The sequence below is a fragment of the Perissodus microlepis genome, chromosome 7 (assembly GCF_051167445.1).
Source record: "Perissodus microlepis isolate ML-2025 ecotype Zambia chromosome 7, ASM5116744v1, whole genome shotgun sequence".
NCBI classification, from domain to species: Eukaryota; Metazoa; Chordata; class Actinopteri; order Cichliformes; family Cichlidae; genus Perissodus; species Perissodus microlepis.
The window spans coordinates 44575420-44592584 of record NC_140467.1 but is presented as its reverse complement, the minus strand read 5'-3'; the positions used below and the strand labels follow the sequence as shown (position 1 = coordinate 44592584).

The 17165-nt window shown below is 40.1% G+C and overlaps 1 protein-coding gene across 1 annotated transcript in view; it reads left to right on the top strand.

Annotated features, from left to right (window-relative positions):
* Nucleotides 1-17165, top strand: part of astn2 (astrotactin 2) — a 274357-nt gene that overhangs the window by 238041 nt on the left and 19151 nt on the right. The window contains exon 20 of the mRNA XM_084935333.1: nt 10328-10469. Within this exon, the coding sequence (XP_084791459.1) occupies nt 10328-10469 (142 nt within the window). The remainder of the gene's footprint in view (nt 1-10327; nt 10470-17165) is intronic.

The following is a 17165-nucleotide window of genomic DNA, read 5'->3' as shown; positions in this document are numbered from 1 at the left end:
GGTCAAACCAGATGTGAAAAATAAGATAATCACACATCGTAAGAGATTTTGCAAAAACTATTAAAACACTAGAAAGTCTAGTTTTAATACAACCAAAAGTTGACACAGTGATAGAGTGACAGAGAATTAGTATACTGTATACTCTATACTGAAGGCACATCCATTTTAACTTATGCCTGAAGTAATGGTAAAGTAATTAAGGTGATACTTTTATGATATTTGTTAAGAAGGATAAGGATGGTAAGGAACTGACCTGGTTTCATTTAAGCTATGTGGCACCACAGCCCGAAACTCAGCCTGCTAAACCTTTTTTTTTTTTTTTTGCAAAATGATGCAAGACAATGTTTTGAAAGTGTGGGAATAAATAGTGACATACTTGCAATATGATGTTCTTGTTTCTCAGCTATGTTTCTTGTCGATCTCCCTGGGAGTTCTTTAAAAAACAGTGAAGCACAAACAAAGAAGGGAAAAGAAAAATCTTACTAGTGCCTCTTTTTTTGGCTAAAAACAGACCGTTTGGTTTCCATCATCACATTTGTACCATTCCTGCATTATCTTCTCAGCTGCTAATTTCAGTGGCTTGTCCTTAAATCACAGTTGTGCTGATGTGACACTTTTTTTGTGAGCGCGTTCATAAGCGTAGCACTGTGCTCCCCGCAACCCTCGCACAAATGCACACACACTTGGTGCTAATTAAAAACCTGTGAGTCTGTGTGTTGCGTCACTGCTGTGTGACACCTGATTTTGTGGCATGAAAAAAAAAATCTCAGAGGGCATGGCAGACTGGAACAATTACAGGACTGACAGGAACACACGCACACAAAAACAGAAGAGATTGTCTGAAAACGTGGAAAGTCTCTCTGAGAGACACAGATACAAAAAAAGAGAAGACAACGAGGAAAGAATAAGACAGAGCACAAGCTGGAGGAGAGAGAAACCAGACAGCAGCAGGACTAAGGGTTACACAGCAATGATGTCACCTCACGCTGGCACTGTTGGACTCAGAAATGGATTAGCCATTTGATCTTTGCCCTTATTTTAGTTCCAGTTTCCTCCTTCTAGCTTAACCAGCCAGCTTATTGGGATAAATAACACAGGGATGCTCCACGGCTTTGCTTACATCTATTATCACATGTCTCATACTTCTACATACCTATCCTCTTTCCTCATGTCGCCCTTTTTTATGCGATCAGAGCTAGTGGTATCCCCCTCCCCTGTTTATGTGACAGCTCCATCATTGGTTGAGACCAAGAATGCACCCCAATGCGTCGATAAGCCCTCATTCAAAGAGATTGAATTATATGGAGATAAAGGGTGTCCTTGAGCATGGTTGCAGATAACAGATTGGAGTGACACAGCTGACTCTCTTTGTTTTGTTAATTAAAGATGACCTCATCGCTAAAAATGGACGCTGTGCACCTCCTCGTCACGAGCTTCACCATCAGCAGATTGCAGATTGCAGGCAGGGGGCCAAGGGCTTTCTGCAGTCCCTTTCCCTTTTTGCTTCCTTTCCCATTTTGCCTCTTCACACGCATATTGTTAGTCTCTCTGTCTTCGCCACAGGTCTCTCCATCTCTCATTAATTACAACAATCATTCAATGTCCCCAAACTCTCGCTAATGGAAGTGCACTGGAATTATGGAATTATTACTAAGACAAGATAAGGATGCTGCCTCTCAGTTCCTTCCTTTTCATTCATCATTGTTTGTTGCAGCCTGTTTTGTCCCCATTATTTATAATGAGATATTTGTCTGTTTGACACAGTTTGTGCCTGGGCTTGATCTTTGTTGAATTTGGTGGCGACGAAAAAATCAATTTTAAAATGCATTTATGCATTAAATTAGGATTGATTAGTTGTTTTGCAAATTTGGGGCATATGCAGGCACAAAATGGTAGAAATAAATATGCACTCTGAATAGAAACCCATGCTTATCAAGGAAAGACTACAAGCAAGCCTGCTGAGATTTGCTTGCAGCTATTATAATCACTGACTGGACAATTTGGTTACCATCGTGTTTGTGCTCCAAATAAAGTCAAGCTATGGGCCCTGAGTCCGTTTATATTTACATGTAAATTTACAGGTAAACTGACAGCATTTACAGCATGCATTATCTAAATGTGATATAAAACGCTATATAATCGTGTAAGATATTCTTTATACAAAGGTTTTTTTTTTAAATCAGTGTTGTAATTTCAATATTGACACAATATTGACACAATATTGACACAATGAGAGGGAAATGCTGATTTAGGTGGGCAATTGTTTTTGTTGGACTGTATGGTGTTATATAGGAAGAGACACAGTAGAAAGCTAACATTCTGAGAAAGAGGAGCATGAAGGAGAATCATGGTTTTGATTCCCATCTGGCAACTAAAAAATATTGTTAAAGAGAAAGGCAAGATAACTACTTAAAGGAAGGAAAGCTCAATGACCTGGAACAATAAACAATGTTTAATCTACACACCGAACATATGCAGATGAAATGGCTGGAAGTAGAGCTGAGAGTGCCATGACGCGAGAGCTGAAAAAAAAAAGAAATGGCAACTTATTAAGTCCCTTTAAAGCAAGAAAATTGCAATTAAATGTATCACTGTAGTAGCCAACACACCCCACCCTGAATAGACACCAAGACAGTTCCTGCTGGGTTGTTAATAGCACAAGACTGTGCTACTAAGACAAGTGAAGAACCTGAACGGGATGAACATCTCAAAAAAAGAAAAACACTGCTATTGGGAGACAAACATAATGAAACAAAATAAGATACACTGATCATGGAAAATAAATTGTTAAAGCGATGATACAAATAAATGGAACCCCTGTGGAAGCCAAAGCAGTGATGGTAAAATAACTCAGTCTTGGACTTGGATCAATGCCAGTGACATCATGGGATATTTATATGTGGGAAGTTGGATGTTAGTGGCTTGTGTGAATATTAGTTGTGATTGTGTAGAGGAGTAAATCAAAATTATTATGTATACTTTGTTGTTCCCTATTAATTCCATACATTTTGTACGTTTAGCAGTATAGGGACACATACAAAGCAGTTTATGTGCTATAAAAGAAAGTTATAAGAATTATAAATGGATCAGGCCAGTATCATTCAAACACTTACACATGAAGCTCACACATCAAGCTTCATTCACAATAGAAAATGTTCCCTCTTTTTTTTTATTGCCCGTGTTGCCTTTTGAGAATAAAAAGTAAAAAAAGAAAAAAAAAAAAGTCAAAATTCTCATTCATCTCTACTTTTTGGTGAAACTTCATTATAAAAATATTTCCATTTTGTATGTATACTCAGTCAAATCTCACTAAGCGTAAATGTCCAGAAACACAATGCCGGTGCTGGCCACTGTGTTAGCTGACACAAGTGGTTTTAGTCTAATGCCTCCCTACACAAGTCTCCTCACAGTGTTGTACAACAGAACTAGTTGATGCCATGAGTTCACACTATTCTCCTTGTATAGCAGGTAAAGGATGGAACTGCAAATCAATTCTTCAAACAGTGCAGCACAACAGTAAGATACAACCAAACAGCCTGTCAGTACTGACACCTCTTGTCTTAATTCAGATTCAGCAGGAGGGCCAAAAGGACAAAGCAAAGCCAAAGGTAATAAAAATGACCAGACGTGGTACATATGGCCCTACGAGGCCATTAGTCTGTAAGAAAGCAACCCCTTCTGAGCCAATTTCTTGCTATGTAGAGGTAAGGTAAGGTCACTGCATAACAGATTTTAATTCACGGGTAGCCACTGTGCCACATCGTTCTGAAAAGGAAACAAACAAAAATAAAGAATCTGATAAACATCCAGAGCACCTGATAGCTTTAATAGCTCAAGTCAGATCAAATTTTTTCAACAGTAGGAAGTCAAGGCTTGTGTCCATGAAACAATTTTCAGTTTGCATGCCACTTTGTCATCTAGCTGTAACCTCATTTGACCTTCTCCCTATAAGAGCTGCCTTTAACAGAACTGTATGACTATGGAAGGCAGGATGACAGTGCAATTAAACATTTAAATTAATCCTAAAGGACAATCAAATAATTAATTAATCGGTTTTGTCATTACATCTGCTAAACTTGTTTCTTCATGCTTTCATTCATACCCATATGTTATTTTACATTTAAATATGATATCTTATCTTTGATTAAACTATGGCCTGGGTGAAAACTCAATTATTATTAGCTGGAGGGAAGTTGATTAATTTCAGATAACTGTAAAGCTCTGACGTAATGCTCTTTTTACTCTTGCAAATGAATGTGTTATCAAGATGTAAGCATTCCACTGAGTTTGTCCATAGGATTAGTTCCTGCTCAGCAACAATATGTCATCTCAACAGACAATGCTTTCAAGAAATAACTTAAATGAGGAAGAAAAGGTTCAGCGAATAGTGTGTTGTGCAGGTTATATTCACGTTGACAAAGCAACGCTGTGATTGTAGAAAACATGAATCATATTGAGCAACAATTCCAGTAAAATGAAACGTCACCAGTCTCATTAAAAGAAAAAAAAAAGAAAAAAGAATTGCATCTGAGATGCTGCAGCTTCCTCCGTGAGGGAAACCAGGACCCGCTCTTGGAGCCAGATCAGGAAGACAAGCTTGCTAACAGCTTTTTTTATCTGTTTAAAAATATTTTTTTAAAAAGGTAGTGTGTTAGGTGGAGTGGTACCAACTAATTATATTTGGGCTCACCTCTACACAAGGGTTCTGGAACCAAACCGCTGAGAGGGGCTGGACTCTATCCTTATCCAGATTTTACATATAATGAGAGGAACCAGGGAGTTTGTGGGGATACTAACAAGCCCCTGGCTGGCTGAGTGCTGCAGTCATGGAATTTGCACTGGAGCGTGAGAGGGTCACCTCTGCGTGACTGAGCCACAAAGAGCAAGGCTCTGGATGGCAAGGCGATTCTGGATGGGATCTTGGATAATGTACTGGAAGAGAGGTCATTTGTAGGAATGGTCTGACCTAAAACAGAGCACAAGTTTAAATTTTACCAAAGCACCTTAGCCCATTGGTCAGTGATTGGACACAAGGTTGAAGAGATTAGCAGAGCTGAACAACTAGTGGTGAGTTGGATCAGATGGCAGGAAAGACTGCTGGACAGAAATGGTAAACCCTGCAGTTACTGAACAGTTAATTGCATCCCAGGGGAGATGGGGGACATAGCATCTGAGTTGGCCATCTTCAAAGGCTCAGTTGCAGAAACACTCATTTAGGAGCTGTGGTCAGAAGGTCATAGCTGCCTGCCATAGAAGGCAACCATTGGTTGGGAAGAAGGCTGGTTGGGCTGGATGACTCCTGAAGCAATAGTTAAATACTGGAGTGCAGTTATTGTGGTTGCACCCAGATATGGAGGAGATGCTGGAGCAGGTCACACTTAGTTTATATAACTTTTGAAGAATTACTGACATTTTTATACTTAGTAACGCCTTGCAGCAAACTTCAGTTGCTGCTCGTTTGTGCGTCCCTTTTAGTTTTTTATCTCACAAACCATACTGTTACTTTTGCAGTATGCTTTGGGTCATCATCCATTCACACTGTGAAATGCTGTCTGATCAGTTTTGCTATGTACAATTTAGCATTTATCCTGATAGTTCTATCAGCAGCCACATCATCAATAAACACGAGTGAGCCAGTTCAACTGAGAGTCATTCATGGCCACGCCATTACATTCCCTTCACCATGTTTGACAGATAATGCGGTATGATTCAGATCATGAGTGTTTCTCTCCTTCATACTTTTATCTTCCCATGTGGTGCAAGTTAATCTTGGTTTCATCTGGCCAGAACGTTTTGCAGAACTGTGCAGACCATTTTAGATGTTTTTTGGCAAAGTCGAATCCATGTAACCAGTGGTTTGCACCTTGTTGTAAACCATTTGTATTTCCATTCATAAAGGCTTCGTTGTGTAATTGTTTTTCTTAACCATGGAAATAATTCTCTCATCATGCACTTTAGTTGTCTTCTGTGGTCTTTCAAACTTTTTAGTGTTGCTGAGTTAGCCGGTTCCGATTTTTTATTTTTCCTTTTTTTGAGACTGAAGCAGATGGGTGATTTGGACATTCCTAAAATTTTTTGTTATCTCTTCGATAGATTATTTTTGATTTTCTACCCTTATTAATCCCTACCTTACTTACACCAATATCTCCTTGCAATGAAAAGCTATACAATACAAATTCAGCACTTTGAAGTAACTACTTATACTTGTTTAATAAAAAAGTGCTTAAGTGTTCAGTAGTGAATTATCTCACATATTACTCACTTGTATGTAAGTGAATAAGTTCATTTATCAATTCCAATTACATTATTTTTTTTTTCTTCTGATACTTTCAAATTTCCTCCTTGAAGAAAAAAAATCTAAACATGTCTAATCCATAAACCAGCTCACCTTGACGATTTGCATATACATTCTCATTCAAATAAAAACATATACAGAAAGACAAATACAGCTAATGGCTAAAGCAGTTACACAGTGCATGAATTAGAAACTGTAAGTGAAAGGCTACGTCTGCCATAACAGAATGGCAAGTTTGGTTTAAAGACAGAAACCCCCCACATGTCCCGTTCCACATGTGCACACATTTCCACATCCAAGTTCAGAAGATGCACATAAACGTGAATATAAATACAAGTCCATAGTACATGTGTAGATTTTCTCTGCATACAAATTTACTCCTTTATAATACCACAGTTGTGTTTTTGTGTGCTGCAATTATTTTTGTTATTGTGTCTTCCACTTGCTGTTACTTATGCACCTCATGCTTTCCGTGAAGGAAGGACCCCTTTGATTCTCTTTTCCTCTTTTGCCCTCCCTACCTCCTCCTTTTTGTGTTGTTACGTGCCATAGTTTTCTGAGAGGGGTATTCCTTGTTTTGTTTTGTTTTTTCAGAGACTTTGCGCCAGCCTGGGTCAGGAACTGTTTCTGTTGTGGCGCAGCAAAGCTCTTTGAGACATTGTATATGATATCGGTCTGTACAAATAAACTTATCATGACTTGTTTGCAGCTACATCATGGTTACAAGGCCAGGATGTGTTTGAATCAGAGTGGTTCTTTTGTACACTGTCAGTCAGCCCAAGTCGTCACTTTCCCATGATTTGCTGTTATTTGTTCTTCTCTCTGCTTACTAAAAAGGTCACCTGGCATTTACCATGAGGTTTTAATCGCCATGTAAGCTGGAGAACACGCAAAATGGCTTTTACCGTAATAGAATTTCAGGGGCCTTAATTTTTGCCAGCTGTGAGCTGTTTGGCTTCGGTATTGACAGAAATGTTGACGGACCACAGGCCTACCCATGAGGAACCCTCATAACAATAAATGCTGCTTCTGGGTGTGCTCACATTTCTTATTCTATTGTTAATGGATTGGATTTTGATTATCTTTACCTAATTCTGATATGAAATCACTTACAAGATGTCCCCTTTTAAGCTATCGCATTTGAAAGTCTTGACTAGAAATGGAAAACACATAGACACAGCCAAACATGTGTGCCAATAGCTTGTAAAAAAAACTTCCACTTTAGCAGTTGAGTCATACATCATTTTGCACGTGTGAACATATTCAGTTAATCAGCCCATTCTCCACTCCTAGGGATGCATACACACACAAACCCTCCTCACGTTTCCTCTCCTGTGATACCAGATGAAAATAGACATGCACATCTTCTCCATACTCTCTAAAACAGAAGGTGGTATGCAAGGGGTTACCAAAGTACACATGCTTGCCCCCAATCCTGCACTATGTGCTATGGCAGCAAATGAATTCTTCTTCTTGTAGATTTTGGTAATGATCTCTAGAAAATTGTGTTTCAAAACTAGTATGCTAACTTATGTTGATATTGTGAGGCCAAGTTCTAAAACACAAATGTTCTCTTCAACTCTTTGGTAAGTGGACTGGTATTTATATAGCACGTTTCTGCTCTTACTGATGCTCAAAGCGTGTTAGAAGGAATTTAGAGTTGCTTTCAAGGTAGAGATCAGGCACGGTAATCTGTCTTTATTATTCTGAACAAAAACTGAATGCTTTCAATTTTTGTTAGCTCTGCTTTTTTATAGTTGCATGGTGTGAGCAATATTTCAGAGTACTCCTCACCACTCTCAAGGTGCCAGAACTGTCAGTGTTCCTATGAAGGATCAGTCTAAAGGACTAGGTTGTGTTGTGCTGCATAAATTGTATTGTAAATTAGTAGGGAAAGAGGGTAGGTTCATTGGTTTAACAATTTGTTGTAAGAGTAATTAAAATATTTATTAGTTATGTTAATACCCACTATGGTCTTTGGTGACTCTTTGAATTGATAATTGTATAATAATTTGTCTTTTTGATCAGCTAATTAATACCAAATGCTGCTACTTAAATATACGTTCTGTACCGTATGTCCAGTAATACCTTACTAAATCATTAATTAACGTAAACCGAGCACATCCTTAGACTGGCCAAGGAAGCCAGTGTAGCTGGAGGGAACCCATGCAGGCACACGGAGAACTTAAAGTGTTTATTATAACTGTTAAGAAAACTCACTTGTGCATCTCTAATACAAGATAAGTAAGTTATGAATTGATGGCAGTTACTGGGTAATCTACTACAGCTTGCCAGATGTATCTCTTTCATTTAATCATTTAATCTATTTTTACTTGTCACTATTTAATTTATGCAAAAATCATGTCCTAGAAGGTTTGTGTGAATATGCTATTTCAAATCTTCAGAGAGATATTTTTGTTGTCTGCCAAGTTTTTGAAAGTGCCGTTTAAACCAAGCAAATAAAAAAAAAACAAGAATTTTGTCTTAGCAACAAACAATAACTTACTTGTCAGAGACTAAGCTCTCAGTTTGTCAGTAGCCCTGTTACTTGATTTTTGCAAGTCAGAATAATAATAATGAAAATAAAAATGACAAATCTCCCCAACTTCTCCAAAAACTTCTGAAGTATACTTTAGTCGTGTTTCAACTTTTTGATTTATCCTGATCATCAAAACATCCACTGACGACATCATTCTTCTCCACAACCACATCCAAAATCATAAAACATAATCATAAAACTGCCTTTTTTCTTGTACAGCCTCGCTCTTTACTAGTTCTCTCCTGACCTTTTTTTTTAATTTTTTTTATTTTACTGAATATTTGTGCATGCTGTGTTTTTTGTATTATTTTTTTATTTTATTTTTTTTTTAGACTCTGTGATGGAACAGATTTGGTATTTGGTATTATTTGAATTTTTTTATTGTTGAAAGTTGTTTAAGGTAAAAGATAAAGTTTAATTTGTATTTGAACTGTGCGCTACAGGACACACCACCAACATCCCTGAGATGTTGTTTTGAACAAAACTGATACCAGTATTCACAACTTACTTTCAGCCTCACGTGGACTTTAACAACAATATAAATTAACACAGTTTGAGAGTGATGTTTAGAAAGGTAAGACCTTTGGAGGAGTAATCCTGCAATAGTGCTGGAATGTGTTTGGGGGCAACCTCCTATACACAGAGCTCTTTCTGTGAAAAGGTCAAATCATTCATTCGTGCAGTTCTTTTTTCTCTTCCTTGCAACCTTTTCTTACCATCCCCTTGTGCCCCACCAGCCAGACTCTCTGTGTTTATAATTTGGCACACGTATCATAAGCTAAAATTAAGCTGCCCTTTACCTCATGTAGAAATAGTTTAAAATCCAACTATTTGAGAGCTTTTAAACCACAGTAGTTTGACAGGTCTCGCCTTTTTTCCATCACCCCCATGAGTACTGGAAACTGATGTTGTGTATGCCTGTGTCTAAATGAACAATTGTGCATTGCTTTTCTTGCACAGCTTGTGAAGTAAGCTGTTTTTTGAGACACCACTGTGTTCAGGGAGGTGTCAGTGTAATAGCAGCATGTACAATAAGTCAAAATGTGTATGAAATCCTGTTCTCTTTACAGTTCTGTAATGTAATGTGAATGGGTTCCTGACAGTAAAAAGTCCCATTTGTTATGTCCTCGGCTTGAGCAGGCAGAGGTGAAACAACATCATTCAAATTGCACAGTTACAAGAGCTCCATGCCTAAATGTAGAAATACATTCATGACTAAGCTCGTGTTTTGCACTGTTGTTTTTCTTATGTTAAAACATGTGGTGGAACCAAAACATGTGGGATTGTTTCGCAATAGATGGAACAATAGATAAAATGCAATGTTGAAAGATACGTTTGCAATTGTTCATTTTTTCCCCCCTCAAAATATTTAATAGTAAAACAGGCCAAACAACATTTCCAAAGTGACCTTTTTTAAGAACCTTTCTTTGGTTCAGACTTCAATTCATGCTTTCATTGTTTTCCCTTTCTTTCCCATGTTATCTCTTTATAAGGTGAGGTCCTGAGCTTGATGGATGATCTGTTTTCTGGTTTGGGTTCGTCCTGTGTTGTTGCTGGGAGGAGGAGTGGAGACCATCCCCACTCTGTGCTATATTCAGTGGTCTTCAAGTGCCTGGAACCTGACAGCCTCTACAAGTAAGTCTCTTCTTTGCCCTCTGCCTCATTGAACTACACCAAGCCAGTGGTGTTTGTCACTGCCTCTTAAGATCAGTGGGCAGAAACATATTCCCTCAATGGCCCTAAAAAATTAGAATTTTACAATGAAGGCCACCATGACAATGAAAATCAAGTTTAGATTGTTTGCTGCTCCATTATTCACCAAGAGCCAAGAGGTAGCTCCACATGTTTAATTTGGCCGGGTTCTCTTGCCGGATGCCCTTCCTGACGCAGCCACAAAGGGATTTGAGTCCCCTTCCAGGATCAAACTCGGGAGCTTTTTCTTGCTATGCAAATGTACAAAACACTACCCTACAATATACAATACCAGTCGAGCATTTGGAAACACCTTCTGATTTAATGGTTTTTTTTTAATTTTTATAACTCTTTAAATTGTAGATTATCACTGAAGGCATCAAAACTATGGAGCAGTTCGAGTATGGAGTTGAAGCAATGTCCAAACAAAAAGCAGTTCAAAAAGAGTTATAACGATATGATCTTCATGAGTGATAAAGAAAGGGAAAATATTGAAATTCAGTGAATGTCTCTGTTTAGCAAATTTTATTTATGCTCATTGAAACTGGAGGTATTGGTGTGGAGGTAAAGTTTGGGTGGAACCAAATATCTCAGTTTTCGACTCATCAGACCAAAGCACGGATTTCCCCCTGGTCTAATGTCCATTCCTTGTGTTTCTTGGAACAACAAAGCTCTTCTGCTTGTTGCTTTTCCTTAGTAGTGGTTTCTTTGCAGCTATTTGGCCTGATTCATGCATTATTAGTGTCCTCTGAACAGTTGATGTGGAGATGTGTCTGCTACCGGAACTCTCTGTGGCATTTATCTGAGGTGCTGCTAATTTGCGATTTCCGAGGCTGATGACTTGGATGAATTTATCGCCAGTAGCAGAGGTGACTCTTGGTCTTCCTTTCCTCATGTGAGCCAGTTTTGTTGTAGTGCTTGATGGTTTTTGTGAATGCACTTGGGGACACATTCAAAGTTCTTAAAGTAATGATAGACTGTCGTTCCTCTTTACTCTTTACTGTACTAACCTGACTTCTGCACAACACAACTGATGGTCCCAACCCCATTAATAAGGCCAGAAATTCCACAAATGAACCCTGACAAGGCACCCTGACAGGTGACTACATCATGAAGCTCATCGAGAGAAGGCCAAGGGCTTGCAGCGCTGTCAAAAAAGCAAATGGTGGCTACTTTCAGGAATCTAATAATCTAAGCTTATTCAGCCTGTTTTCATCCACAGGGTGTCAAATATGGCTTCTGTCAAAAAGCTATTTTTCTGTGTTTCATAGATAACTACAAGGTGTACTGTGTGACTCATGCTTGAAAAAGACCCCTGTAGTGTCAAAGTTTCACACACTTGATAGGATCATTTTTCACCATTTAGCTTTAAAGTAACCAGTAACCTTGTATTTCTTAGTGCCTTAACTAAACCAAAAAAGTTTGAATACTTAAACATAACCAGACAGTGAGTGAAATAAATTTTAAGGCTGGTTCAACTTTCCAAATGTAACATGAATCACAGTCTCCTGGTTGTATGTCTGTGCAAGTTCTTAGTCATCCAGATCATGTTAGTCCTAAATGCTTGAAGATGTTTGAAGACATTTCACTTCTAATCTGAGAGGCTTCCTCAGCTCCAAAAACTGATGGGGAGTTCCAAGTAATTCATCCATTATAATTTTGTCCTCTTTGGAGGTGATCCTGAGAGTTATTTACTCCCCAGTCATCATGTGAATCGTGAGGGGTCACATGAGCCAAGGTGTGAATTAAGCCATTGGTCATTGCAGTCACAGGAATCAAGGTGTGAATCCTTTGTAAGCCATTGCCTCACTGTGCCATTGTGTGAGTTATTAAGGGTCACATGTTCGAGGTGTGAGTAGGGGTTGAAATGCCTGGGAAGTGATCTCAAGACTGCCTTTCAAGTGGCTGATAGTTGGTGTTGGAGGCCACCTCTTATGTTCAATAATAGTTGTTCCCAGTGGACAAAGTTGGCCTCCTCTATTTCTCACTCAAATCATTTGTCTCCTTGGTCCAAACTTTGGAACTTTTCAAACCTTGAAAGAGTATATTTTTTGTCCTTTGAATGCACATGAAGGAGAAAGGACACTTTGTGCTGAGGATTGTTATCTCTCGACGTGAAATATTGCTGCAGCCTTGTGTTTAAGCACCACCATCACATCACATATCCTGTCTTCTTTTTCTCTGCCCAACCGGTCACAGCCACCCCTCCCTGAGCCTGGTTCTGCTCGAGGTTTCTTCCTGTTTAAAGGGAATTTTTCCTTCCCACTGTCGCCAAAGTGCTTGCTCATAGGGGGCTGTTGGATTTTTTCTCTGTATGTATTATTGTAGGGTCTACCTTACACTATAAAGTGCCTTGAGGCGACTACTGTTGTGATTTGGCGCTGTATAATTAAAATTGAATTGAATTGGAGCCTATCCCAGCTGCCATAGAGTGAGAGGGGAGGCACACAGGCCACCAGTCTGTCACACTGAGACAGACTAAAGTTTATGACAGTTCAATTAGAGAAAAACTGAACACGTTTTTTTGAACACCTCAGGCCACGGTTGTCTGGCCCTAATGCACAGTGCCGCTTTTGGTGAAAAACAATATTACTAGTCATTCAAGGTAGTCGAGGTCTGATGAAAAAGGCCTGTTTTTTAACAATTTGATCTGGGCATATATCTAAAAAAAACCCAAAACAAATTAAGCTCGTACAGTTACAGTGCTCCAGTCAAACTCTAGAAGTCAACCCAATTGAAATGCAGTGGAATGACCTTAAATAAAGAGTTGTGCATAAAAGAATGCCTGCAGATCTTAATAAACTGAATCAATGCTGTAAATAAGGGAGGGAAGAAAATTTCTCTGCAACAAAGTGAGAGACTGATAAGGTCACACAGAAGCAATTTCTTCAAGTTATTGCTGCTAAAGGTGGTTTGTCAAGCTACTGAAGCATGGGGTTTGCTTAGTTTCACAGGACTGCATATAGTCCTGTAAGCTCAGCTAACACTGATTTAAAAGTTATTATAAGTTGTGATTATTAAAATTCAAACGTCATCAGAGATTGCAGTATGTCACCAAGAGAGCATACTCATTTAAATTTGTATGTCATTCTCTGGCACATTTCTGGGTTTCAAATCATAATTTATTGCAACTAAATCGATTTGTCTCATTTTTATGATGTTCATTTTTTTCCATTACCATAGAGTTTAAAAACCTTCCATTAAGCACTATGTTGTGATTATATTTTCAGCTTAACAAAACAACAATAGGCAAATACCAGCAATTCCACATCCTCCCCGGATAGGGCACACTTCCTACTACATATATTATTTTTGTTTTAGTGGGTACATTTTTGTTACTTTCTCCTCAGCAACAGCTGGACTGACTTAACCAGGGTTGCATACTTATTGTCAACACTGCAGATGCTTCCATTCTGTAATGTTCTCAGTCACGATCAGAGGTTTCAAGAAACAGCATTTTTAAATTCAAAGAACAAATTCAACACAATTGCAGTAGTAATTTTGCAGTACCTGAGCATCTAAGATTAAACAAAATTCAGTTAAAACTGCATCTCGGCAATTTTGCTCTTATTATTTTTCTGTAGGTAGAAATGTGTAGTAAAAGTGATTATTTAATTTATTATTTTTATATTATTTTGAATACTGTAGCTTTACCAATAGCACTTAACCAGAGAGTGGTTTGTTCATGGTGTAATCAAGAGTCATGGTGCCCTGGTGTCTTGTCTTCACTAATCAATAAACTAATCAATTATCTGTGCTCTATGCACATTAATATAAACCCACTTTGTTAGGTACAACTGCTCATTAAGGCAAATATGTAATCAGCCAATCAAATGGCAGCAGCTCAGTAGATTTAGGCATGTAGACATGGCCACGATGATCTGCTGAAGTTGAAACCAAGCATCAGAATGAGGAAGAAAGGTGATTTAATTTGAACATGGCACGGTTGTTGTCGAACCTTGAAGCAGATGGTCTACAGCAGCAGAAGACCGCACTGGTTGGCACATCTGTCAATGTGCCCATCTTCTGATAGTTGCTTTCAGCAGGATAGTGGGCCATGTAGCAAAGTTCATCTTATTAAATCATCTTAAACTGCTTATTTGAACATGACAATGAGTTTTCTGTATTTAAACAGCCTCCATTGTCACCAGATCCCAATCTAACAGAGCACCTTTGGGATGTAGTGGAAAGGGAGATTCACATCACGGATGTGATCGTGTCAATATGGACCAAAATCTCTGAGGAAGATTTCCGAAACCTTGTTGAATCTCTACCACAAAGAATTAAGACAATTCTGAAGGCAGACGGGGTTCCAACCAGGTACTAACAACATGTGCTTATTAAAGAGGCTGGTGGATTTATATATAATTCAGCCTCTAAAGCTACAATAAAGTCCCACTCTCCTGTGGGGTAAAAAAATTCATGAACCAAGTTTTTTTGGAGAGCTGTTAAGTAAGAATCTGTGAGGACAACAATAATGTTTATCTGTAGAAGTCCTGCTTCCACTAACAAACACCAATATTAAGGGCCCAAGCAGTTTACTTTGTAACACTGGTATCTTTGCTTAGACATTCTCAACAGTGTTGTTTTTCTGTGATAAGAGCACAGCTTACGTCTGAATTACGTCTGAGGACACTTTTTTTGCAGGCAACTCCACTTGTCTTAATCAAGGCCCTGATAAGACCTCTAATGGTATTGGCTTTATACTTGATCATTACCAAGGCTTCTAGGGCACTAATGTTTCATTGCAGACTAAAATGCTCTACAAAAAGTTGGAGCCACATTCGAGAAAATGTAATTTCAGAAAACAAACAATGTACTGGATAATCTAACATTATTTATGTGAAAACTCATTGATACCAAAAAGTCAGATAGTAAAAGTCGCATGTGTTCAGCCAGACTTTATTTGTCCGGGTAGAAAATCATTCTTTATAATGTCTAAATTTACTTGTTGGGCTTTCAGCTTTCGTCACCATGTACTACCTTCAAACGTCTCTGTTGTGTTTGTTTATGTAAGTAAGTGGGCTAATCAAAATGTTATCTTCTGTATACAGAGTGGGGTGAGACTTTAATGAGCTCGACAGCAGATAATAAATCATGAATTTTAATCAAACAGACTGTAAAACAACTAAAAACTATACATTTATTACTGTTTTAGATAGTCAACATGTAAAAGCCTAATTCAGATGTGTTTTTAATTATGTAAGAAACACTATTTTTGCTCCTTCCTGTTTTTAATGAATAACTTGGTATAATATCTATACTATTACTCTCTGAGTCACTTGACAAAACCAAACAAAAAGAAGCTCCAGTGATCCAAACGAATGTCCAAAACACAAACACACATACTGGAGTCCATGAACAGGGTCCCAAAACATAGTTCAGGAGGCCGGCCCAGAGGCTGACAACTCAGGAGACTAGAACAGTTCATCTCCGGAGGCAGACCACGCGGAAGGCAGTGGCGGCGATACAGGCGAAGGAAATCCGGAGGCCGACCATGCGGATGGCAACGACGTGGAAACAGTTCTGGGGGCCGACCGTGCGGACGGCAACGGCGGCGACGCAGTCGCCCACGACGGTGATGACGTCCGGCTGGTGGCCCAGAAAGTGGCCAGCAATGCTGAGGTACTGGACGTACCTTGGTCGGCGGTGCAACAACCGCAGGGCCAGGCGAGGCAGACGCAGAGGCCGGACCAGGCGAAGCTGAAGAAGCTGAAGCAGAGGCCGGACCAGGCGAAGCTGAAGAAGCTGAAGCGGAGGCCGGACCAGGCGAAGCTGAAGAAGCTGAAGCGGAGGCCGGACCAGGCGAAGCTGAAGAAGATGAAGCAGAGGCCGGACCAGGCGAAGCTGATGAAGCTGAAGCGGAGGCCGGACCAGGCGAGGCGGAAGAGGCTGCCGCTGGACCAGGCGAGGCGGAAGAGGCTGCCGCTGGACCAGGCGAGACGGAAGAGGCTGCCGCTGGACCGGGCGACGGCGAAGCTGAAGCTGGTTCAGGCGACGCGGAAGAAACTGCTGCTGCAGGCGTGGATGAAGCTGCTGGTAGCTGGACGGGCCCCTCGGGTCCCCCAGCTGACGAGGCATGAGGCTGGACGGGCTCCTCGGGCCCCCCAGCTGACGAGGCATGAGGCTGGACGGGCTCCTCTGACCCACCAGCGAAAACAGTCACAGAACCAGCGGGCACCGGGGCCCCTGGCACACACAGGGCTGAACCAGCAGGCACGGAGGCCTCTGGCAAACACAAAACCGAACCAGCAGGCACGGGGGCCTCTGGCAGGGACAAAACAGAACCAGCAGGCGCGCGGGCCTCTGGCAGGGACAAAACAGAACCAGCAGGCGCGCGGGCCTCTGGCAGGGTTGACGCTGACTGGAGCTGAGCAACACATGGGTTTGGCTCAGGCAGCAACAGTAGGGTACAGTCCTCGGCTGACTTCTTAGCCTCCAGGGGTCCAGAGTCGACTGCGGGTTGAAACTCAGACTCTGGGGAGGCCCTGGAGTGCATCACAGTCTCGGAACTGGCCAGCTCTTGAGGAATGTTTACATTATCATCTGCCTAAAATAAGTACTACAAAAAGAGTCCAAAATGGGAGGCACAGACACAGCCTCCCGTACAGAGGGAGCCGGTGAAGACGGAGACTGCAT